Below are 26,247 nucleotides of genomic sequence, written 5' to 3' on the forward strand. Positions count from 1 at the left end.
TAGCCTTTGGATTTTATCTCATTATTTTCTTAATTTATGCACTTTTTATGATTGTCAAACTCACACTGTAATTGTGTGTAAGATATAGCAAGGATAAGGGAGGAAGAGATAGAAAAAGAGAATTAGTGATGTTAGGTTTAACATTAAGAGAACTTGTAATAGGGCCTAGACTTCCTGATCTTTGTTTCTCCTGTATATTATTACATAAATATCTAGAATAATTTTGGGCCTATACTAGATTTAGAAGTATGGCAATGCCGCATTTGCATCCCTGTTTTAACCATGAAGCATCTAGTACATAGCTGGGTCTTGACTCATTGTTTAATAGATACACTCAAGTGAAATTCAAGCTAAAAGACTAAGGTCTTATATTGTGATGGAAAAGCATTTTGTAAACGTTTCACTTTGTGGTTCTGTTCTGTTATCAGATGTCTGGACGTGCTGGAAGACGGGGCCAAGACCTGCAGGGAGATGTATTTTTCTTTAATATTCCATTTTCCAAAATAGAAAAACTCATAAAATCTAAAGTCCCTGAACTGAGAGGGCAATTTCCCTTAAACATAAGTCTGATCCTGAGACTCATGCTCCTGGTCTCCAAGGGCGATGACGCAGAGGATGCCAAAGCTAAGGTACTGTACTGTCCAATGGCTGACTGCGCACTCTTTGCTGACTTGGCTGAAGTTAGATATGCACTGCCTTTCAAAGTATATAGCATTAACTTTGTTGGTTTTTTGTTTATATTGTTATTATTATTGTTATTACTTTTTCTTTTTAAGCATTGCTATTGTTTATATTTTTATTCATGGCCTTCTGAATTTAATCTTTATTACTTTAATCTCCACATTTAAATATTTTTATGCTTTTAAAACTGAGGTATTTTATCATTTCAGGTCTTGTAGCAAAGTGTACTCCATTTTAAATATGTTTTTGCTCATGATACAAGAGCATTTTAGTTGATTATTTGCAGTTGGATATCCTACAAGAATATTGTCCTACGAGAATTTATTGAAGACACATTTTTTATTACATACTCTCGGCTTCTTTGTTGATTTTATTGGTTTATGTGTGTAATTTTTTTTATTGAAGCTCTTTTTTATTTAAACATCTTGATTACATAAATGATTGTGATTAGGTTTCAGTCATGTAAAGAACACCCCCCTTCACCAGTGCAGCATTCCCACCACCAATGTCCCAAATCTCCCTCCATCCCACCCCACCCCCACCTGTACTCCAGACAGGCTTTCCAGTTCCCTCATTCATTCACATGATTATGGTAGTTCTCTGTGTAGTTATTTCTATAGCTGTACTCACTACTCTTTGTGGTGAGCTTCATGAAGTGAGCTGGAAGTTCCAGCCCTCCTCTCATTGTCTCTGAGGATTGTTGCAAAAATGACTTTTATTTTTTTTAAAACCCATAGATGAGTGAGACTATTCTGCGTCTCTCTCTCTCCCTCTGACTTATTTCACTCAGCATAATTGATTCCGTGTACATCCATGTATAGGAAAATTTCATGACTTCATCTCTCCTGACAGCTGCATAATAATAGTAGTCTCTTTTGATACTTTTACTTTCTGTGGTACTTGTTAACATTTTCTTTCTCTTCTGATATATTTATTAGAATTTACTCTTTTTATTAGCTTATTATTACTCTGTCAATTTTGTTTATCCTTTTAAAGAAGCTCTCTTAGTTCCATTTATTTTGTATTGTATTGTTATTTAAAAATTAAGTTTTACTCTAATTGTCTTTATTCTATTGGTTTGGATTGTTCTTTCTTAAGTTCTCTTATGTATGTGGTAAGGTACTTATTTGATAGCTTTTTTGATGTAGGTCTGTATTTTTCTGGATGTAGATCTGTAGGAATTTTATGTATTTTCTTATATACTGCTTCTGATGCTTTCCAGTAGGTCTGAGAGCTTGTGTTGTCTTCAATTTTGTTTTACTTTTTGATTTTTAAAATTTTCTTTTTTGATTTCCATATTGATACAGTAATTTATCAGCAGCATGTTGTTTAGTCTCTATGCCTTTGACGTTTTCAATTTTTATGTAGTGGGTTTCTATTTTATACTACTGTGATAAAAAAAAAGATACATCCTATGATTTCAATTTTATTTGGCTCTTTTGTCTCAATATGTGAACTTGACATGATTAAGATATGTGATCTTGATATGTTATCTCTCTTTGAAAGTGCTCTCTGTGCCCTTGTGAGGAATGTGTATTAAACATTTTTGGATTACTGTGCCTGTATAGCACTATTAAGCTCATCTGATCTAAATCCTCATGTGTAGATGTTGTGAGCTTCTGATTTATCTGCTCATTAATATAAGTGAGATATTAAAGTCCCCTACTACTATTGTGTTGTTATCCATGTCTTTCTTTAAGGTTGACAATGCATAGTTGCTTTATATATTTTGGTGCTCCTTTAAATTTGTTTTCTTAGCCTTCTAGTCACTCTTAATTTTGATTGCAGAGTCCGTGGAAAGGACGTGTTGCTCTGTGCTTTTTTAGGCATCTCTTTTTCGTGTGTGTGATATTGTAAACTCCAATTCAAGATTCATCTCACAAAGAAGAGACAAACCACTTTCTATCCCTTCCTCCCTTCCTCCCTCTATCCCTCCCTCCCTCCCTTCCTTCCTTCCTTCCTTCCTTCCTTCCTTCCTTCCTTCCTTCCTTCCTTCCTTCCTTCCTTCCTTCCTTCCTTCTTTCCTTCCTCCCTCCCTTCCTTCCTTCCTCCCTTCCTTCTTTCCTTCCTTCTTTCCTTCCTCCCTCCCTTCCTTCCTTCCTCCCTTCCTTCTTTCCTTCCTTCCTTCCCTCTTTCCTTTCTTCCCTCTCTCCTTCCCTCCCTCCTTCCCTTTCTCCTTTCTTCCCTCCTTCTTCCTTTCTTTCCTCCTTCCTTCCCTACTTCATTTTCTCCTTCCTTCTTTTTCCTCCCTCATTTTCTCCTTCCTTCCTCCTTCCTTTCTTTCTTCCTTCCCATCCTCTTTCCTTCCCTCCTTCCTTTTCTTCTTTCCTTCTCACCCTCTTTCCTTCCCTCCCTCCCTCCTTCCTTCCTTCCTTCCTTCCTTCCTTCCTTCCTTCCTTCCTTCCTTCCTTCCTTCCTTCCTTTCTTCCTTCCCTCTTTCCTTTCTTCCCTCTCTCCTTCCCTCCCTCCTTCCCTTTCTTCTTTCTTCCCTCCTTCTTCCTTTCTTTCCTCCTTCCTTCCCTACTTCATTTTCTCCTTCCTTATTTTTCCTCCCTCATTTTCTCCTTCCTTCCTCCTTCCTTCCTTTCTTCCTTCCTTCCCATCCTCTTTCCTTCCCTCCTTCCTTTTCTTCCTTCCTTCCCACCCTCTTTCCTTCCTCCCTCTTTCCCTCCCTCCTTCCTTCCTTCCTTCCTTCCTTCCTTCCTTCCTTCCTTATTTCTTTCCCTCCCTCCCTTTCCTTCCTTCCTTCCTTCCTTCCTTCCTTCCTTCCTTCCTTCCTTCCTTCCTTATTTCTTTCCCTCCCTCCCTCCCTCCCTTTCCTTCCTTCCTTCCTTCCTTCCTTCCTTCCTTCCTTCCTTCCTTCCTTCCTTCCTTCCTTCCTTCCTTCCTTCCTTCCTTCCTTCCTTCCTTCCTTCCTTCCTTCCTTCCTTCCTTCTTTCATCTTTCTTTCTATCCTTCATTCCTATAGACATTTTAATAAGCTCATAGAAACCTTATACACATTTTAGTGGGCTGTTTAAGAAGACACTAGAACTGTCACATTTTATAGTATACTGGCTGTTTTACATTCAAAACAGGAAAATGGTGTGTGTGTGTGTGTGTGTGTGTGTTTTAATTGAATTTCAAAGTTACTCATGGTTCAGTTTTAATTTTCAGTTTCAGTTCTCAGTTTCAGATAGATGTACAATGTTCTAACACAAATCCCTTCAACTATGTCTCCAGTTTCCCTCTTGATGTTCCTTTTTGGCAATTGGACGTGGTAGTTACAATACTGTCCCTGACAGGGTTACTGTATTCACTCGATCTCCTACAGCACTCAGTCATCCAACTGACTGGTGAAGACTATCACTTCCCTCTGTCATTGTCATAATGATCTCTATCCCTAACCTTTTTTTCCCCCCTCTTTGGTTTTTGAGCCACACCCGGTGAGCTCAGGGGTTACTCCTGGCTATACATACAGAAATTGCTCCTGGGTTGGGGGACCATATGGGATGCCTGGGATCAAACCGCAGTTCCTCCTAGGTTAGCACATGGAATGTGCCACTGCTCCGCCCCCCTAACCTTAACTCTTACCCCACTGTGGCAAGCTTTCTACTATGAACCAGTTCTCCTCTTCTTCATTTCTGTTTTCTTTGAGAATTAGTTACAAAGAAATGCTTATATAGTTAGTTATATTCAAGCTAGTTCCAATATTTTTGCAACAATGCTGATATGCAATAGTATAATACACAATATTTATTTTCCTCCAGAGCAACCCAATAATGATAGACATTGAAAATATTTTTACATATATTTCTAGCCTGTTTCATAAAATGTTTAATGGGGGGGGCACTTCCAAGCATTATTCCAAAGCCTTGAGGCCCCAGTGGGGATTTTCAGGCAACTGTACTGGTTCAGTGCAGAGGAGGTGCTGCTTGCTGTTCAGATTCAATGGTACTGGGGGTGCCTGGGCCACCCTTGTGGAGCTGGGGGCCTCTAGAGCCCTCCAGTGGTGTTCATATTTCTTACATGCTGTACCCTACAATGTTCATGAAATCATGAGTTTGGCATAGGCTAGAGCTGAATTCTTATGTTCTATCCTGGTCTCCCAAATGTTTCATTTTGATTTTTCATAAATTTGTTCAACACAATTGGTGAGAAAATACTATAATAAATAATAAGAAAACGGAGCATTGTTTATTACTTATGTCTATGTGATATAATCTATATAGATAATACCTACCCATGCTGTTATAGATTCTTCTAAATGATAGGCAGTTTAGGTGGTATAAGGAGAAAGAGGAGAGACCCAGGAAAGCAAGGTTTATAATGCTCACAAGTCCTGAAAACAGAAGACATATTGCACCACACAGGGCCACATGTGAGACCAGCTTCAGTTGGAAGCATTAGGCAGAGCAGGAAGCAGGTTTAGCCGTTGGCCTTCATGAGGCTTTCTATAGGAAAAGTTTAGGTGGGCAGTTTCAATAGTTTTGTACTGACTAATTTGAATTATTTCAGTGGGCTTTGGGATTTACAAGTTTGTCTGGAGTTGCCTGATACCAGTCTAGCTCTTACGATAATTTAGGCAAATTTTGGTTTGGTGTGAGAGTTAGGTTAGGAATTAACTGGAAAAATAAACTGGAACAGTTGTTTTGCATATAATAAGTCAAACCCTGAACAAATCATAATCTTGCCATTATCTTTAGGGATTCATATGGGAGGGCAGTGTCTCTCAGCCAGATATATTCTTTTAGTGCAGAAGCATCACAGTATCCCAAATTAAGCACAATTGCAATAAACCTTTTATCACTTTCAAATCTATTTTCTACCACTTAAATATATGAACAAAATACTATTCTTTGTAGGTGCTGTCTGTGCTAAAGCATTCACTCATGACCTTCAAGCAACCCCAAGTCAAGAATATGTTGAAACTTTACTTCTTGTTTGCTTTGCAGCTTCTAGTAAAAGAGGTATGTGTGTGTGTCTTGGTTTTATTGTTTTATTGTTGCTTGGTGTATGTGTGTGTGTGTGTGTTGTGTGTGTGTGCGTGCGTGCGTGAAAAAAAATCAAAACTATTTCTTATCAGACTGGGACATTTGTAGTCTAGAGAGGGTTTTACTCAATGCTTGCTGTTACTATTAACTGATTCAGTCATCAAGATGAATCATAGAAGGATTATCAATGTCTCTTATTGGTATTATGCATTTTATAAGCTTTCAATAAATTTGAATGTGCATGATGAATTGAATTGTATCACCATGCTAATATAACATGTTTTGGACTTTAGGGCTATTTGGATCAAGAAGGTAATCCGATGGGATTTGCTGGATTGGTTTCACATTTGTATTATCATGAACCTTCGAATCTTGTTTTTGTTTATTTTCTTGTAAAAGGACTTTTCCATAATCTCTGTCAGCCAACCACGAAAGGTAAACCCGATGTTTTATATTTATGATATAAAAATAGTAACAGCCTACCATGAAGCTAATGCTCCCACCCCCACAGGAATGTATTTTCTACAAGAACAATGCTATTATTTAGGTGATTTAGTAACTCCATATTGGATATAATTAAGTTATCTTTATATACTAATACAATTATATTTTGTGTACTTGTTTGAAAATGTCAGTTTTGGAAAGAAGTCAGATATTTTTGAGTGGGTACCTAAGTGGCATGATCATATATAAGCTTTAGGGAAAGCAGCTCAGCTTCTAGGGTTAACCAAAGAGGGCAACCTTCTTGTTAGGAGAAGAGATAATCTCTTGTTAGAGTAAAAGTGGGGCTTATGGAAGGAGTCCAGTGTGATTTGGTTTGGGAGGTTATTGTTATTTTAATGGTATATTTGGTGTGACAGTATACATTTGACCAGTTATAAACTTTTATCAATAAAATTTAGTGTTATAAACAGTCATCACAATTATAAATTGCTTTATAAATTGTCACCACAATTTTTAAAAGGCATAGATGTAAAAATGTAAACATAGCATCAATTTTAGTTGCCTAATTTGTTTAGTTACCTAACAAAAATAAAACTTGTTTTTAAGAAATTAAAGATAGCATCCAATTTGTTAACATAGATATATGGGGGAAATACAAATTCTACCTTTAATGATAGAGTATATTGTTTTGTATAGGCTCAAGATTTTTTTCTCAAGATATTATGGAAAAGCTAGTGTTAGTTTTGTCACATCTATTTGGAAGAGCCTATCTCCCAGCAAAATTCCAAGAGGCTGACCACAAGTTTTATCAATCAAAGGTAACATTTTATGATTCTGATAATAGTAGTTATAATAATCATATTCTCCTCCTAAAATTATTCAATAGTGGTGTCTTTTAATATAAAACTACTGTTTTATAAAATAATTTGTTATCTGTGTAATTTTAATTACTTTTAATATTTAAATTTTATCATTTGAGTTTACCAAACAATAGCATTTAGCTACTAAGCGAGGTAACTATAGGAGCCAGATATATAATACAGCAGGTAGAGCGCTTGCTTTTGCTCAGGGGTTACTCTTGGCTCTCTGCTCAGGGTCATTCCTGGCAGTATTCAGGGACCTTTTGGGATACCAGGATCAAACCAGGGTCATGCAAGGCAAATGCTCTACCCACTGTGCTATCACTTCAGCTCCTAATTTTTGTGTGTGAAGTGCTAGGGTTTTCTAATATCATGTTGTCTGCAAATAATGGAAGTCTTGCTTTTTCTCATTATAATTTGAGTAAACTTTTGTTTTTTCCTTGTTTTTATTTTGAATAATTTCTGTAGTCAAGACTTTATATTCTATGTTTGATAAGAGTGGTGAGAAGTAGCATCTTTGTTTTATGCATGATCACAAAGGAAAAACTCCTTTATTCTTATTCTGATGACAGCTAAATAATATATAATTATATCCACAAATTCAGTTTCTATAATTTTATTTAACAAAGAAGCTAAAGGATGGTTAGCAAAAACCATGAGTCACTATTAAAAGAAATAGAATTTACAAGAAAATAGCAAAATATTTCTTGTTTATTGTACAAAGAATTAAAACTGATAAAGAACATCTTCCTCAAAGCACTATTGAGATTTTATGCAATTCCTATTAAGTCTGTTATGATACTTCTTAGGACACAAAAATATTATTACTAAAGTTACTACAGCCCTTGATTACCAAGACAATTGGTATGGTATCATAGCCCCCCTAAAATTTATGATCATTTATACTCTTATAAGTCAGTGTTACCTAAATAAAATGAAAACCATAATGATGAGAGAAATGTTATCCTATGACTAAAATATCTTTCAAAACAAAAAGGATCTTACCTTAATTTAATAGATAAAAGAATAAAATAAATTTTTAAATATGTAGATAACTATAGAATTGTATTACAGTTTTATTGCCCTTTACCAAAGTTTTGGATTTATATGAAGGTATATAGATATATGAATTAAAAATCGTATCTTTTAGGTGTTCATTATGATGTCCTTTATAATTTAGGTTTTCTTGGAAGATCTCCCTGAGGATTTTAATGCTGCTTTAGAAGAGTATAACATGCATGTTGCAAATGATTTTTCCTCCTTTCTACTAATTGTTTCCAAATTGGCTGACATGAAACAGGAATATCAACTTCCATTGTCAAAAATAGGCAAGTGAACTTTTGATCCATTGTAAGAAAATGTAAATAGAAATAATTATCTTAGAAGTTTAGGTTCATGAAAAGATAGATCCATCTAAGACTAAAAGGATGCTTTCAGCTTTTCACATAAGGAAATTGTGATTATCAGAAATTAAAGGTACAAAGGAAAGATTTCCTTACAGGTGCAAGAGTGTTACTGCCTACACTAAGTGTGTGGAGATAAATAAGGAATATACACAACTCAGATATTTGTAAGCAATAAAAACTTAATATTATTCAGATAAGAATCAAAATAATTGAGCTTACAAATAAATTAAAGAACAAAGAAAATGAAACTAAATACACCTATTAATAACCATCTTCATTAAGATTGCTTTGGAATCAACTCTGGGAAATGAAATAAGGACATCCATGAAATGAAAAGAAACTAGAAATTATTCTGTGACACTGTTTCTTGAGGGTCAATAATACAACTTCTTCAAGAGCTGGGACAGATTACATGGTTCAAAACTCTAGCTTTACTATTTTATTTTAAATCCCTTAGTTTTCTTAATAAATTCATGAGAAAAAATTATTATCAATCCAGCAATGCTCAGAAGTTACTCATGGTTCTGCAATCAGAAATCATTCTTGGCAGTGTTCAGTGGACCATACAGGATGCACAGATCAAATCCTGATTTGCTAGGCAAGCATCTTACTATTGCTCTGGTCCCAATCTAGATGGATTTTAAATGATCAAGTCAATACAAATTACTAACTTGAAAGTTTCTATAACATAGTAAATACTATTTATATTTTTTATATTCTTAAATATACTATTAGATCAATCTTCTATATAAAAGTAAACAAGAAAAGATGATTAAGATAATATGAAAGGGTTTATCGAGGCTAATGAATTTTTGGTTTATTATCCTCAATTAGAGAAATTAATGAATTGGAACATGTAGTTTACTGGATCCTATAATGTGAGAAGTTCATGAACAAATGCAGAATCTACAATGGAGCCCTGGGCTATCTTTCAGGAAGCAAAATGAAAATGTGTAAACATGTTTTTATATTGAAAATTAATGCCATGTTTCATTGTACAGTATGTGCTTTGTAAGAGTATGAATGGAAAAAATATATATGTCCAGACCTACTGCTGAAAGCAGCTACTTATATTATCTTGTTTGGAAGATTATTTGTTTGTGAAGCAAAGATATAGTACAGGAGGCAAAGTATACATCCCCAGTTCAATATTTGAATCATGACCAAAAGATGTTTTCTGAGCACAAAGCTAGCAGTAAGTCTTAAGCACTGTAGAACAGAAAAAGAGAAAGAAAAGAAAATAAGAAAGAAAGGAAGAAGTTGATTATAAGTCCACATCAGTGGAAGATAATACTTATTAAAAGTATTGTTGAGTTAGAAGAGTATATAATTTCTATTTCAACTTTATATGTTGCATATCTTATGTAACATATCTTATTTAGTCTTTACTAAGGCTTAGTTAAATTGAATTTCTCTTAAGATTGACATAATGTAAGGGAGGGTGTAAGATTTTAATTTTGACTAATTTTTAAAAACTTATTTTTTCTATACTTTTTTGGTCAGATTTCTCAGGGAAAGAATGTGATGATTTCCCACTGGTGTCACACTTGATGAACTGCAAAGAAGGAAGAAAAGCCATTTCTCCATTTATCTGTCTTTCTGGGAACACTGATAGTGTACTGCTTCGACCAGAAACTTCAGACAATGTAAGTGGAAAATGTGATTTAATAATAAATGATATTTTAGGGGCTAGAAATATAGTACAATAGGTAGGACACTTGCCTTGCAAGTGCCAACCTGGATTCAATTCCTGGCATCTCACATGGTCCCCTCAGGAGTAATTCCTGAGTGCAAAACCAGGGGTACAGAAATGAACAGTGTTTCAAAAGAATGAATTTATATTCTTGCCTGGTCTAGAAAAGAAACTTATACTTTCCAAATTAGAGAAAAAGCATATAAAAATCCCTGGTTTAAGGATGTCTTGAGTCCAGTATGATTATTGGTGTTCAATGAAGTCCTGTGGGATTCTTCTCCAATAAACAAAATCCCCAAATGCTAGTTCTTTATATCTCTAGATTTAAAAACTCTAAGGAAACTGACACAGTTTTGCTCTGAAAGAACATATGTTTTCATATTTTCCCAGATGTTGACATAGATGATATAACTCTCTTTTAAATTTTGCATTGCACAGAGGTAATATAAAAAATAAGAATCTGGAAGAGCTGGATAATTTATTTGAATGCAATAATCCTGTAGAAATTTAATTTGTTTGAAAAAAAAAACAAAATAAGTTTTGTAATATTTGTTGTTTCAACTCCTCTAGTTATAAAGTTTGACCTTTATCCTATAAAAATATTTCACTATTACATAAAATAATTTTTAAAACTGTATTGACCCTTGTACATGGACACCTTCATTTTTCATTCTACATTTGATTAGATTCAAATGATATAGGTATGGATAACTTTATTTGTTCAAAATAAAGCATTGCATACTTAAAAAATCATAACATAAAGTGCCAAGGGTCAGAGATTAGAAATTCGCCTTGCCTGTGGCAAATCTCATTTCAAATTACCAGCACCACATATGTCCCCTGGCCACTGTCAGGAGTCAATCTTAAACACAAACCCAGGAGTAAATCCTGAGCACTTTTAGGTGTAGACCATTTTTCCCCACCCCAACTAGAGGAACAGAGAGACCATTCAAATTACTAGAGTAATTTGAGTACTTTGAGTACTAGAGTACTTTGCATGAGGGAGCCATAATTTTAATCTCTGTTACTACATGGTCCCCTGAGCACCAGGTGGTAGGAACTTCCGCTGACCCCTGTTTAGACATAGTCATAAACTGTGATTCAAAAAATCCCCCCAAAAATGTCAGTGATACTTGTGATACTGATAACTATAAAATAAAAGTAAGTTAATAAATAAAAGTGATTTATGTATAGTATATAGCTGTTAATTTTGTTCCAGTTATATGGCTTAAATTACTAGTCATCCATTATCAAAATATATTTTCATGTTTTGCTTAACTAATAATTGATTGACTCTACTTTCAAGTTTGTTGAGTTCCAATCATGGGAAACAATCATAATGAGTAAACAAAGTTTGATTTTTAACATTAGATAAAAGCATTCATGAGAAAGGACTTTTTTTTTTTAACTCCTGAGGCACATTGTTCAAAAATAAATTGAAGGGGCTGTACAGAGAGCAGAACTTTTGTCTTGCATGCTGCTAACCTGGGTTTGCTTCCCAGAATCCCTAATAGTTCCCCAAATACCACCACACCAGGGTTATTTCTGAGTGCAAAGCCAAGTGAAAGCCCTGAGCACAGCTGTGTGTGACCCAAAAAGCAAAAATAAATGAATTTTTAAATAAATAAACATAGAAGAGTTTGTGTAAAGTCTCTAAGATTTTATCCCACTCCACTTGCTGCATAAAGTCCTATCTGAGTGATGTCATAATATATTGCCTTTTGGTTTGGAGAGAGAGTGTTGTGGGTTAAATCTCTTGCCTTGTATATGGTTGTTCCATGTGTGACTCATGGCACCTCATATGCCCTCTACCAGCCCATCCACCAGCAAGATCCCTGATCACAGAGCGAAGAGTAATCCCTAAATACTGTCAATGGCCCCACATCAAAATAAAATATAGAACTGAATATCAAACAAAATATAAAAATTGCCTTAGAGGAATGTAGAATTGTAGACATAATAAGCACTTTTATTCCTTGTTTCATTTTGGTACTAATTATTCATAAATGCATATCATTAAAAAGCATGTAGAAAATTTCTATGGTATAAAAATGAAATAGTACCTGCATGTTATGTTTTACTTAGTTTCATTTCCTGTACAGCGGGTAGGGCACTTGCCTTTCACACAGCCAACCTGGTTCCATCCCTGACATCCCATGTGCTCTTGGAAGCTTGCCAGAAGTGAATCCTGAGCATAGATCCATGAATAACCCCTGAGCACTGTCAGTTATGGCCCCAAAACAAAAATTATTTCTGTTTCCCCCAAGCTACCAACTCTATCAAGCTTAATGTTTAACTTTTTGCTTTAAAGACTCTTAATATTAAAATATCCGTATGTCTAGTTTTTAATATCAGAAATATTTTTAAAGCTATATTTTGTAACATTATTCCAGATAGTGACATGAAACTATTTTATAACATTCCAGTAGTTGATACAGCAAATTGATCTATTCCTTTAAAAATACTTTTTATTTTACTGCTACAAAATTATTAATAATAACCTGTTATGACTTATTTAAAATTTACAATCTGTCCAGAGCAGTGGCGCAGAGCAGTAAGGCTTCTGCTTTACCATGCTAGCCTAGGATGGACCACAGTCAATCCCCTGGCGTCTCATATGGTTCCCCAAGCCAGGAGCAATTTTCTGAGCATGTAGCCAGGACTAATCCCTGAGTATCACCGGGTGTGGCCCAAAAACCAAAAAAAAAGGGGGGGGGCGTCGAGGTGGTGCTAGAAGTAAGGTGTCTGCCTTGCAAGCGCTAGCCAAGGAAGAACCGCGGTTCGATCCCCCAGCGTCCCATATGATCCCCCCAAGTCAGGGGCAATTTCTGAGCATCAAACGGATGTGGCCAAAAAAAAAAAAAACCAAAAAAATATGTTAACAAATATTTCTTTGAATATAATCTTCTAAAATTGTAGTTTTAAAAGCAATTTTTAGCTCTTAATGGAATTACTATATTAAAAAAACTTTTAATAATAAGAAAATTTGAAACTAAGATCAAGTTTTTCAGACTTTTATAAAGTAGTTTTATCAACTATACATCTCATTAACACTATAGTAGAGTATGTATTAACTCGAATTAAAAATTTGATTTCAAAAGCAAAATACTTAGTAGACATGGTTAACTATTTGTATGATTGCTATATTCTTTTCTTCTGTATTCCCTTTTTATTTTGGTAATTACATTTCAAAGAGATTGAAATTGCTTTTCAGTTGAAATCTTCCTTAGGCATGCTCACTAAGAACTCAGTAGATATATTTGCGGCACCAGTTAGAACAATGATGAAATGCTTAATTCATTCTTTTTCCCTAATTAATCTTACCGTGGTTGGTTGTTGGATAGCTGATTGCCATTAAATGCTGTGGGGTAACAGAGTTCATAAGCAAAATCCCTATCTAGTGTTGCTTATGAATATACCAGATCAGTATATATGAAACAATCTTTCTACATCTTGAGGATTTTGCTTTAAAATAAAAGATAAAACAGTACGGACTTGTAAGAAATCATTTACATGTTTAAAATAATTTGTAAAACATCATAAACTTTTCTTATTTATGAATCAAAATTAATAACAGTTATATTTCTTTAGGTCATACTGCGCACACTTAATATTGGTTACTCTCAAGCTCCCTTCCTGAGACCACAAAAATTAGATAATCAAGGAAGAATAATGCCACTTAATTCTTATGCCCTTGATTTCTATAAGCATGAATCCTTGAAAGGATTAGCTCAGGACAACAGGTATGTTTTATCTGTCTCTATCTTTATCTTTTTCTGTCTCTTTAGATCTTTCATTTTCAGCTCTCACTCTCCTTCTCTCCTTCCATATCTTCAGCTCAGCTCCATGTCTATATCCATCTCTGTCTATATTTCTAATACCTAAATCCAGTTTTAGATCCATTTTTAGCTCTTTAGCTCTATATATTTATTACAACAAATCTTAGATGAATTATACACAATTACTTTTTACAATATAAATCATAAGTTAAGTGGCTATTTTTTTTTCTTTTGGATACCTAACAAGAATGAACAATAAAATGCTGTTATTTTTAGCTGGTTTTCCAGAAAATAAATATAAATATTTATTTATAAAGATCTACTATGCAGATAAAATATTTGCATATATTAATGGATATATTTTTCTTATTGTCATATTTATTCATTATTTGATATTTAAAACCAAAATAAAATTAAAATGCATGTTCTATATAACCTGAGAGGAGTCTATAAGATTGTAAAAATTATACATACAAGAACTAGGAATATAATTTTTCAGCTCTTTTACAAAGTAAACCATTTTCAAAAACAGTAAGCAGGGATAGACCCTCTTGATTTACCAGAAAGCGGAATCATTGTCCCAGGGAATGGAACACATAGACGTAGGAGGAGGCATTATTTTCATATGAATAAGTAATTCAGTGTATATGTTTCATAACAATTTGAACAATCTCTACTGAAGTATTTAGAAGTTCTGACATACTTTAATAGCATTGTTATATGAAAAATATGACTCATGGTACCAGAGCAATATTTCAGTGGTAGATCATTTGCCTTGCATATGGCTGACCCAAATCCATCCTCAACATTCCATAAGATATCCCAGGCATTCCCAGGACTGATTCCTGAGTGTAGAGTTAGGAGTAACCCCTGAGCAATGCTGAGTATGGCCCCAAACTCCCCCTAATATTTGATTCATTATTTTGCACAAAGTAACTGTGAGATTTGAAAATAATTCACTTGTTTGTTTGTTTGTTTGCTTTTGTATCTCTAGCTCCCTTGACTCTGCTGAGCTTTGCTTTCTTACTTTGATTATCTCGTGCAATGGTCAGCCTCCTGAATTTGTCGATTCTTTTTAATTGTAAAATTCATGTTTCTTGTGTTCAATAATTATCATTATCATAGTTTAAATAATATGGCAAAATGAAGTAAATGATCCTGTCAAATGAATCTTGACAGATAAAAGTGATTATTTGCAAGGCAAACATTTTGAAATAAGAGGATTAGATGATTATACATACAAGATTATATGATTATAAGATTATATGATCATACATACAAGAACTAAGAATATAATTTTTCAGCTCTTTTACAAAGAAAACCAATTTTAAAAACAGTAAGCAGTGATAGATCCTCTTGATTTACCAGAAAGTAGAATCATTTTCCCAGGGACACATAGAGATAGGGAGAGGCATTTCAGCTATTAATTTTCAAAATGTTGCTTTCCTTAGGTTAAATGAAGGAGATGCTTATCTGCTGTTGAAAGATTTCATGCTTACCATTAAAGCTATCAGGTAGGTAATATACTTTGAAAATTAATATTAGGACTAAAATATAGCATTCAGGTAAGGCATGTGCCTTGCACACAGCACACCAAGTTCTATCCCCAGCACCACATATGGTCCCCCAGAATATCGAGGAATGATCTCTAGTTGCAGAGCCAAGAGTATGCCTTGAGTCCAGCTTGTGTGGCCCAGAAACCAAACAAATTAAACAATCAAAAATACATGTCAATTTCAAACTTTTAAAAATATAACGACAATTTGAAAATTGCTAAGTCCATACTCAAATATGCTATTGAATTTCATAAATTCTAGCTATTCATTTCAGTTCCTCAAAGGCTGAAGAACTTTTCTTCAACATCGTATTATTTTACTTTTGTAATACCTAATTCCATAGCCAGAGCAATAGTAAAGCAAGTAGGGCACTTGCCTTGTTCCTGCATCTAGTCAGGAATAAACACTGAATGTAGAGTCAAGAGTGAACCAGGAGTACCACAAAACAAAATAAAACAAAACAAAAATTGATCAGCTCAGGTACTATACACCAACTGACAGTAGTATTCCAAAGCTTCTTTAATTCCTAGGCTCTAATTTTCTCAGTTTCTATAATTTTGTGTTATATACCTGATACTACCAAAGCCACACCTTGGCTGCATTGGAAGCTTCCCTATATAAACTGGCTTATATCCATTTATATATTGTTTTAGTCGATGGCCTCTCCACCAGGCTATCAATACTATCAAACTTAATGTTTTAACTTCTTGCTTTAAAACCACTAACATTTAAAATAAGTTTATTTTTATAGTTTTTGACTGTCACAACATGAAATTTTCTAAGCTGTATCTTAGAGTTAGTTCTTCCACATAGTGAAATGATACTATTTTATAGCATCGCAGTATTTCAATTAAGAAATTCAATTATGAAAATACAGCAATTTCTCTAATAAATGTTTTTATATTTATTTTAGTGCTACAAGATCATGAGCAATAGATGTTTAGCACACATGAACAAAAGTTTTCTTTGAATGTAATTCTTCTAAAATTTATAGTATATAAACCATTTAGGTCTTAATAAAATTATTATATTCATAAACTCAGTAAGAAAATTTGAAACTATTACCAAGTATTTTAATAAGGAAATTTGAAATTAATATCAAGTCTTTTATAATGTAGTTTCATCAAGTATATATCTGATTAGCAGTATATTAGATATATAATCAATAAATTATATATCTCATTATCAGAGTATCTACTAACTCTGTTTAGTTAATAATAAGTTGATTTCAAATCCAAAATAATACATATGGCTAACTATTTGCTTGTTTATTTTACTTGTTTATTTACTTTCTGGGGCCATTATTTTTAATAGGCTGTAACTAAGTGATATCTGTGTTGGCATATTGATTTAAATTTTACATAACTCACTAGGGGATCCAATCAATACTGCTAATCATGAGCTTCTTCAAGGGTTCATTTTAAAGAGTAACTAGTCATACTTGGTTAAATGTCATTTTTCCTTAAGTCTCTGAACTACATTTACTTCAATGTTTCCTGGGTGTTTTACTTTATTTAGTTTTAATATTAATTACTTTATTTGGCTAACTAGTATACTTTAGTTGTTTTTCTGCAGATAGTTATTCATGATTGAGCTTTAGTAATGAAATGTACAATACTCTTCTCTAGGGCACATTTCCCACCACCAATGTCTCCAGTTTCCCTCCCTCCCTGCCTGCCTATAGGGCAGACATTTTATCTTCTCTTTCTCCTCTCTCTGTCTCTCTGTCTCTGTCTCTCTGTCTCTGTCTCTCTCTCTCTCTTTCTATGTGTTTGCTCTGGGCATTTTATATGTCGTTGCAGTGAACACAAGGAACAAATGTCTTCTGGAAATTGTATTTTGGGGGTCCTTAAGGTCAATGCCAAGAAATGAATTTGCTAGGTGGAAGCTTGTTTTAACTTTGTGAGAATCATATATATTTTTTTCAAAGAGGTGAAACCTCTGGACATTCTTAACTGTGAATATTGTCACAGTTCTGCTATCTTATGTTCTGTAACTGAAGTGAGAAGTTTAAAATGAGTTTCTAGGGATCAAATAAAGGAAATGGCAGGCCTTCCTTGTTTCTGAAGGCTTCAGGGCTTGCCTTCCATATTGTCTTTTCCAGTTTCTAGAGGCTTTGATAGTGATTCTTCTTCCTTCAAAGCTAGCATTAAGAGGTAGATTTCACTGTGACATGAACTTTTTTCTGCCCCCTTCTCATACTTCCAAGGACTTTAGGGAATATATTGGTCCCAAACAGAGATTTCAGTATAGTTTTCCCAAATCAATGTCATATAGTTAGCAATGTCATTTCTCTCTACAACCTTAATTCTCCTTTACCATGAATCCTAGTAACCTTATAAAATTTTGTGGCTTTGGCCAGAAAGATAGCATGGAGGCAGGACATTTGCCTTGCATGCAGGACAGTGGTTTGAATCCCGGCATCACAAATGGTCCCCACAAGCCTACCAGGAGTGATTTCTGAGCATAAAGCCAGGAGTAAATCCTGAACGCTGCTGGGTGTGACCCAAAAACCAAAAAACAAACAAAAATTTCTGTGGCTTTGGATGAGCTGATGAGTTTATCTTTGATATGTCCTTGTTCTGTTACTATATCCAGATTTCAGTTTTTTTTTTTTTTTTTTTGCTTTTGGTTTGTTTTGGTTTGTTGGTTTATTCTGAGCCACTCATAGCACACTGAGCAATTTTCATTATTTCGTCCTAGCCTAGTACTCAGGACCGACCCTTATTGTGTGTTTTGAGGACCTAATGTACTGCTGAGAATCAAATCATCTTTGCAACATGCAAAGTATCTTATCTCCTGTAATTCTCTGTAGTCTTGTTTTTTGGCATTATATCAGCACATCTGTAAAGGTAAAGTTGATACTGAATACAGTAGCAGATAAAAACACAATGTAACTCCAATGATATGTGTGTAAAAAAGAACTGAATTTGCGTTTCTGTACTTGCCATTTCAAAGTCTGAGGAATATGGTATTCACAGATTTTGAGAGGCTGTGTGGGAACTACCTTATTCTATTTTATATAAGACTTTTCAGCTAGTTGCAATTTATATCAGTACTCTTTATATTTTGTTAGTGGGATTTGCTTCTGTCTTTTGAAGGAACAGCCTACTAAAAATAATGACTCTCACCAAAATGGGTGCTATACATATATGTGTATGTGTTTTCATTTCAGCGTTTCTTTGCGTGAACTATGTGAGAATGAAGACGATAATGTGGTTTTGGCATTTGAACAACTGAGTACAACTTTCTCAGAAAAATTTAAAAAAGTTTGAAATCAAAGTCCATTCAAGCCACTGAAAACATTCCTGGAATCATTTTTTATGTCATATCTGGTGAAACACTTTTTTTAAATAAAAACACGAGGAAATTGCAATGGAAAGATCAAGTTCTTGCGGGTCAGAAATGTGATCAAGCCATTCATGTTCATTTCTGAGTCCTCGAATAAATTCTTCAACAAATTATTTCATATTTTTGTATCCTGGATTTACTGTGAAGTTGAATAATGTTTATGTCTCATAATTTGCATATTGAGAAAATGCAAACATTTTATATGTAATCAAAGGGTAATTGCTACTTTAACAAGTCTAAGCAATATTGTATTATCTACATTCTACTCTATATACATTTTGTGAAAAGAATAATAAAGCTGTAATTATGTGAAATTACATAGCTTATTTATGCAACTTATTTTTTTGTTTTTTGGGTCACACCTGATGACACTCAGGAATTACTCCTGGCTATGTGTTAATCAGTCCTGGCTTGGGGGACTGAGATGCAAGGGGATTGAACCATGGTCTGTCAGCCTTGTGCAAGGCAAACGAACTACTGCTGCAGTACCGCTCCAGCCTCTATTTATGCAACTTTTATAATAGTGCATTATAATATGTATTTTTTCTTTCTAGTAAATATTTATACTTAGCAGAATATGGTATTTACTAGAATATAATGTTATATATGAATATATATAATATAATATTATTACTAATATACACTAATATTATATAACAATATAATATAGTAAATACTACATTTACTATAATAAATATTATATTTTACTATTAATAAATGAATAATATATTTTATAATTCCATTTTATATATTACTATTCTAGTAAATGGTATATTCTAGTAAATAGTATATTTTAGTAAACAGTATATTCTAGTAAATGGAAGATATTTTTATATTAATATCTTACATTATATATCTGTTTGTTTGCTTATTTGTTTGTTTTTTGGTCACACCTGGCAGAGCTCAGGGGTTACTCCTGGCTCCATGCTCAGAAATCTCCCCTGGCAGGCTCAGGGGACCATATGGGATGCTGGGATTTGAACCACCATCCTTCTGCATGAAAGTCAAACACCTTACCTTCATGCCATCTCTCCGGCCCCTATATAATATATCTTATATACTATTTTATATTAATATATCTAAACACCTTGATCACAAATATGATTGTAGTTGTGTTTCAGTCATATAAAGAACACTGCCCTTCACCGGTGCAACATTCCCACCACCAATGTCCCAAATCTCCCTCTCTCCACGTCACTCCCACCTGTACTCTACAGGCTTTCCACTTCTCTCATTTATTCAATTGTTATGATAGTTCTCAGTGTAGTTACTACTCTAACTGCACTCACAAAGAATGGATCTTTGTGGTGAGCTTCATGTCGTGGCTGGACCTTCCAGCCCTCTTCTCTTTGTCTCTGAGGATTATTGCAAAAATGTCTTTTTTTTCTTTTTTTTTTAACATGTTATCTTTATTTAAACACCTTGATTACAAACATGATTGGTGTTGGGTTTCAGTCATGTAAAGAACATCCCCCTTAACCAGTACAACATTTTCACCACCAATGTCCCAAATCTCCCTCCTCCCTACCCCATCCTCGCCTATACTCTAGACAGGCTTTCTACTTCCCCTCACTCATTCACATTGTTAAGATAGTTCTCAATGTAGTTATTTCTCTTAACTGCACTCATCACTCTTTGTGAAGAGCTTCATGTAGTGAGCTGGAATTTCCAGCCCTTTTCTTTTTTGTATCTGAAAATGTACAATTTCGAAGAATATTTTATTTTTCTGACTGGTAGGATTGTTCTAGGATATAGATATACAGGAATAATTTTTAAAAAGTAAAAAAACACTAATATTTAAAAAATGGAATGTTTTAATAGAAAAATATAAAAATAATTAATTTTCAGAAGTAAAGGATATTTCTATAGGACTATTATAACTTGTCAATAAGGAAGAATAATCATGGATCAAATTATTGAACGAAGCACTTAGAGGCTTCCATTTTTCTTTCTTTTAAAGACCATAAAACTTGTACATCTTTAAGCAGGTTTTGCACCTGCCTACTCTGAAAAGCCCAGTGATTGTTCTGTAGAAGGCTAATGGTTGGATGAGGATGAATGAAATTATAATAATCACCATCTTGCAGAGATTGACAGCCTTAATTTGCTAGAGGGAAAGGGACTGAGTGACTGGTGTGGACCAGTTTGTGCTATCTTTGAGCTTCTTCACATCCCAATATCCTATAAGAGATGTCTTCAATAATTAAGATATAATAGAAAGATATAGTAATAATTAAGGCTAAATGTTCAAAATTAAGCTGTCAGCATGGGGATTTCTTCTGAGAATTCTGTTTCTGGGTGATTGTCTTCCCACGATAAATTCACCTTATCCTTTTTCTTTGCATCTTTGTCCTCATAAAATAAAAATAAAAAAGAATCTATATGCAGAGAAGGCAACATTTATTAATTTTTGCTAAAGAAAAACATCATAAAATGCAAGGACCAAAAATTTATATAGACTCTATTTTCCAATAATCTAAATGAATCAATAAATGAATATCCCGGTGTCCCATATGGTCCCCCCGTGCCTGCCAGGAGCTATTTCAGAGCAGACAGCCAGGAGTAACCCCTGAGCACCGCCGGGTGTGGCCAAAAAAAAAATGAATAAAGCAAAAAAATAGATGTCTTCCTATTGTGTGGTATTTTCTTTATTGCTGTAGTGCTCACTGGATATTTAATTTGATATTTCTTTCTGTATTGTTGTGGTGTTTCAATTACCTTTTTCATGTCCTCTCAAACTGAATTTGAAAGCCTCTAGAAGGACTCTACCCATTTTCAGCTTATTTGATTTTTTCTATTTATTTATTTATTTGTTTATTTATTTATTTATTTTTACCCCATTCTATTGCTTTTCTTTCCTGCAAACAAAACCACATAACTCAAATTATCTAGCTCTGCCTCTCAAATAGAGGCAGAAACAAGGGAGAGTACCAGGACCAAACAGATATATGATCACTAATAGTAAGTTAGACAAAGAGGGGACCACCTACTCTAGCAGCCCAGGGAGTGGTGGTGGGAGATATGGGTTGCAGGAAGGGAATGGGGATGGGGGGAGGACAAATTTGTTGATGGGTATTCCCCTGATTCAATGTTAGTATATAACTAAAATACTACTGTGAAAGATATGTAAGCCAATATGATCAAAATAAAAATTAAAAAAAGATGTCTTCAATAATTAGACTCCATTAGAAAAAATAACAGAAACAAAATTCAATAAATGGATAATATTAAACTTAAAAAGAATTTACATGGCAAAAGATACTCAGAGCATAATTTGAAAGTTTTACTAAATAAAAGATATTTGTACATCATACATATGGTAACAGAATAATATCAAATTTACATAAAACAATCACAAAATTCAACAACCAGAAAGAAAAATACTTCATCCAAGAAAATGGATAGAAGAGATGAACACAAGCTTCTTTGAAAAAGACATTTGGATGAAGATGGATATATCATCACTTATAGTCAGGAAACTAATTGCATAAAAAGGTACTTGGTAATGTATTATAATAAGAAACCTTTGGACTTTGATGTGAAACTAAAATTACTAAACTCTAAGTTTATTGAATTATTGTGGAGGGACAAAAGCATGAAGAAAGAAGCAGGCAAGAAGTAAACCACACAGGTCGTGAATGACTTTTAGCACTTTGGTGATGGTACAGGTCCAATACATTTGTACTTCATAAGCATAAACATAAACACTCTTGTTATTCATGTCACTACAATTAAAATGTTTTCAAGTGATGTCCTGCTATTAGAAGTGAAAAGACAGGTTTAGATACTGTGGACATGAACTTAGTGAAAATTTATATATGATCTAATTTTGTCAGGCAGCAGATAAATTTGTTTTCTCCTCTACCCCATTGAAATGATCATAATGAAAGTTGAAGCTTTTTCTGATTGGGCTTGGAAGGATTGGATATTGGAACAAAGATGCTCTGTTATTGGACAATTCTTTCCCTTACTCTTTCAATGAGAGGATGAGGATGGGAGAAAGGATAGGGAGACCCTTTGGGGGGCTATTTTTACTTGTTCCTGCTAGCAGCATTACATGGAATCTAATTGGGATGGTAAGAAGGAAACTGAGACAAGTCATCACCAACATTGCATACTTCTTCTTAAGACATACCTCATTATTCATATGAAATGCTATCTATATATAAGTATGTAATTATGGCAACAGTTTGCACCATTGGATACATTTTATGCATACAGATTCACACCCATTCAGATGTAGATGATCAAACCACCTCCCCCAAGAACTAATGACCCTTAATATAGTTCTTTAAATTGTTCATACCCTTCACTTTTTGTCTCCTTCAGTTCGGCAGTTATAATCTGAGTTTTTATTTGATATTATATACTCTTTTACGACTTCCTATATTCCACACAAATGTGAAAGAAATCACATGATATTTATCTTTCCCCTTTTAGCTGATTTCACTTAATTTAACCTCCAATTACCTCCAATGTTGTGTAATATTTTGACAACTAAATCTTGTAATGAGGAGTAGGAGTGAGTAAGGGAAGGGGAAAATAAGGTACATTTGGACAACTGTAGAGGATTACTAACACTTTGGTGGTAATGCAGTAATGGTGTAAATACTTTTGACTCTAAAAGTTACCTTTGCTGGGATGTTGCTGATGGCATTTGTTTGATTCCTGGCGAGTTCAGGACCAAGCCTGGAGTAAAGGCTCAGGGAGGGGTGGAAAAACTGAGAATGAGTGTGAAGAGTCAGAAAAACCTTCCAGGATCGATTTCTGGAAGATGGCCCAGTTCCTTTATTGTAAGTTAGGATAGGGTATGGTGGCTTGGCCAATAGGATGTGCAGGAAGTTTAAACAAAGGGAATTGAAGGTCATTACTGGTCAGAGACCATCAGTTTTTCGTTATGTTGTGTATGTGCAGTGTTGTTTAGTGGCTTAGGGGAAAGCAGGGTGTGGAATCCACTGTGGCATTCACGTAAGTGCTCATATCTCCCATCCAGGGGTGGCCTCTCCTCCCTGGTTGCCGGTTTATGCTTCTTTAGGGAAGCTTAGTGATAGTTGACTTTATGGGGGTCTTTGCTGTTCTTCACAAGGGGGAGCCTTGTTCTATTTTCCCAAGCCCAGCTACATCCTTGATATTAAAAAAAAATCAATATTTTGACTTTAAAATAACTTTGACCTAAAATAAAAACAAAAGAAAGGAGAATTTCAGACTCTTTACCCCATCAATGTTTGCAGATATGATGACAGCTATCCTGAATCTGCACCTTTAGAGCTATCATGCCTTTGTTGCAATTTCTTCATACAGAATTCTGCCTTGAAACGTTAGTCCTGGCAGAGAGAGATTGTAGCTATGTAGACTTATATCCAAAGAGCAAACTAATTATAAATTCAAATATAAACACATCCATTAGAGAAGAACCACACAGCCACTTGAGGCTTGGTGCGATGAGCAGACAGAAATACAGGCACAATGCTTTCAGCAGATGAGGAAGGGTTCAGATGAGGAAGATACATTAATCATGACTTCTGAGCTTATGAAGAATATATATATATATATATTTTATTTGTCCACACCTGGCAGCACTCAGGGCTTCCTCCTGGCTCCGTGCTCAGAAATTCTCCTGGCAGGCTCAGGGGACCAAATGGGATTCCCGGATTCAAACCACCATCTGTCCTGAATTGACTGAGTGCAAGGCAAATGCCCTACCGCTGTGTATCGCTCCAGCCCTATGAATAATATTTTTAATTTAATCACCATGAGATACATTTGCAGTTATCCATGAGTGAGTTTCTGTCATATAATCCTTCACCAGTTTCTATTTATGGCCACCATTTTCCCCAGTGTTCCTCTACACTCCTGACTGACTCTATACAAACATGTTCCTCCCTCTCTCTGTTTCTCTCTCTATTTTTTTTTCCTTTTAGACACCAAAGGGTTATGACATATATCACTTTCCTTCCTTTGAGCACCCAGTTCTTGTCCAAAGTGATCATTTCCAACTCTAGTTGTCACAGGAGTCACTTCTCTGCCCTAACTGCACTCTCCTGCTATTCGTGGCAAGCTTCCTATCACGGATCTGTCTTCCTGGCCCTCACCGAATAATTTTAAATGAATCTCAAGCCTCAATTAATCTTCCTATAGTTTCCTCTAGCTTTGCTCCAATTCGTTTAGGATTAATAAAAAACAAAACAAAACAAAACAAACAAAAAAAAAACAGGAGAAAAAATGGAGAAGACCAAGGGAAGGTGAGTCTAAACAACTATATGTATAAGATAAGTATAAATGTGTATATCTTTTTATTTTTATTTTTATTTTTTATTTTGTTTTACTACCGGGGGCCACCCCCGACAGGCGCCAGGGATGGGGGGTTCCCGCCCTGAACCCGGACCCTGACGACTCCCGGTCCCGCAACGAGCCCCCGCAAATGCCACACACGCCGCCAAACCCACTCACCCCCAACTCCACACGCCGGCCACCCGGCGGGGCGGAGCGCAGCCCGCTTGACAGCCCGAGTGACCGCCGGAGTGACAGCAGGCTCGGCGAGGACCCCGGGAGAGACGGGCAGGCGAATGGGCGAGCGAGGGCGGGACGCGCAGGGCGGGCGAGGCGGGGACTTGCGGGAGAGGCGAGGGAGGAGACAGAAAGCGTGTGTCTGGATCCGGGACGGCGGTCCAGGGAGCGCGAAATCCTCGAAGAACCCTCCCTGCCACTCGGACCGACCACCCGCGGCGGCCTCGGACCCGACGCGCCCCCGATCGGGCAAAGAGGGACGAGTGGAAGGTGAGCGGGAGGGCGGAGAAGGAGATCAGACTGCCGGCCTGGAGAGAAAAAAGCGCAGGGAAAAGAGGCGAGGAGGAGGCTGAGGAACGGGGCGCGGGTCCCCAACGGAGGAGGCCCGGCTCTGACACCCCCACACACCCCCTTTTTTTTTTTAAATGATTTTTATTTTGACCAAAGTGGTTTACAAATCTTTCACAATAATATTTTAGGTACACAGTGACATTGCATCAGGAGCATTTCCACCACCAGTATTGTCCTCCCTCCACCCCTGTTCCCAGCATGCATCCCATATCCCCTCACATTTATAACATATATATATATATATTGTTCCTTAACACTTGTCCTCTAAGACTGCATTTAATTAGCAAACAGTTGTCAATGATCCTCTAAATGCCAACTAATGTCCCCATCAAACATCACCACTGCTGTCCTCCCTCCAACCCTGTTCCCAGCTTGCATCCCATATCCCTCTCCTTTGACCCCCGGGCTGCTAGTATAAATGGTCCCTTCTGTGTTTAGCTTGTTATAGATTGAGTTTCCATTCTGTTGTCTTTGGCTTTGGCTTTGGTACCTAAGTCTGATCATTTTTTTTTCTTTCTATTCAATGTTCATACGACTGCTTGGTTTGGTACCCTCCATTGTTTCTCCTTCAATTTGTGTTTGTGAGGCGGAGCAAGATGGTTCAAGTTATATGGTTCCATTTGAAGGAAAGGAAATTAAAAAAAAA

At 35.4% G+C, this 26,247-nt stretch overlaps 1 protein-coding gene across 1 annotated transcript in view; it reads left to right on the top strand.

Annotated features, from left to right (window-relative positions):
* The window catches only part of LOC126007198 (probable ATP-dependent RNA helicase DDX60), a 139,540-nt gene extending 120,873 nt beyond the window's left edge, over window positions 1–18,667 (top strand). Inside the window, 9 exon segments of the mRNA XM_049772674.1 lie at window positions 429–629; window positions 5,526–5,630; window positions 5,948–6,089; window positions 6,795–6,916; window positions 8,139–8,286; window positions 9,868–10,010; window positions 13,649–13,800; window positions 15,288–15,350; window positions 18,568–18,667. Coding sequence (XP_049628631.1) covers window positions 429–629; window positions 5,526–5,630; window positions 5,948–6,089; window positions 6,795–6,916; window positions 8,139–8,286; window positions 9,868–10,010; window positions 13,649–13,800; window positions 15,288–15,350; window positions 18,568–18,667 — 1,176 coding nt within the window.
* The last annotated feature ends 7,580 nt before the right edge of the window (window positions 18,668–26,247 follow it).

This window comes from Suncus etruscus, chromosome 4 (assembly GCF_024139225.1).
Source record: "Suncus etruscus isolate mSunEtr1 chromosome 4, mSunEtr1.pri.cur, whole genome shotgun sequence".
In the NCBI taxonomy this organism is placed as follows: Eukaryota; Metazoa; Chordata; class Mammalia; order Eulipotyphla; family Soricidae; genus Suncus; species Suncus etruscus.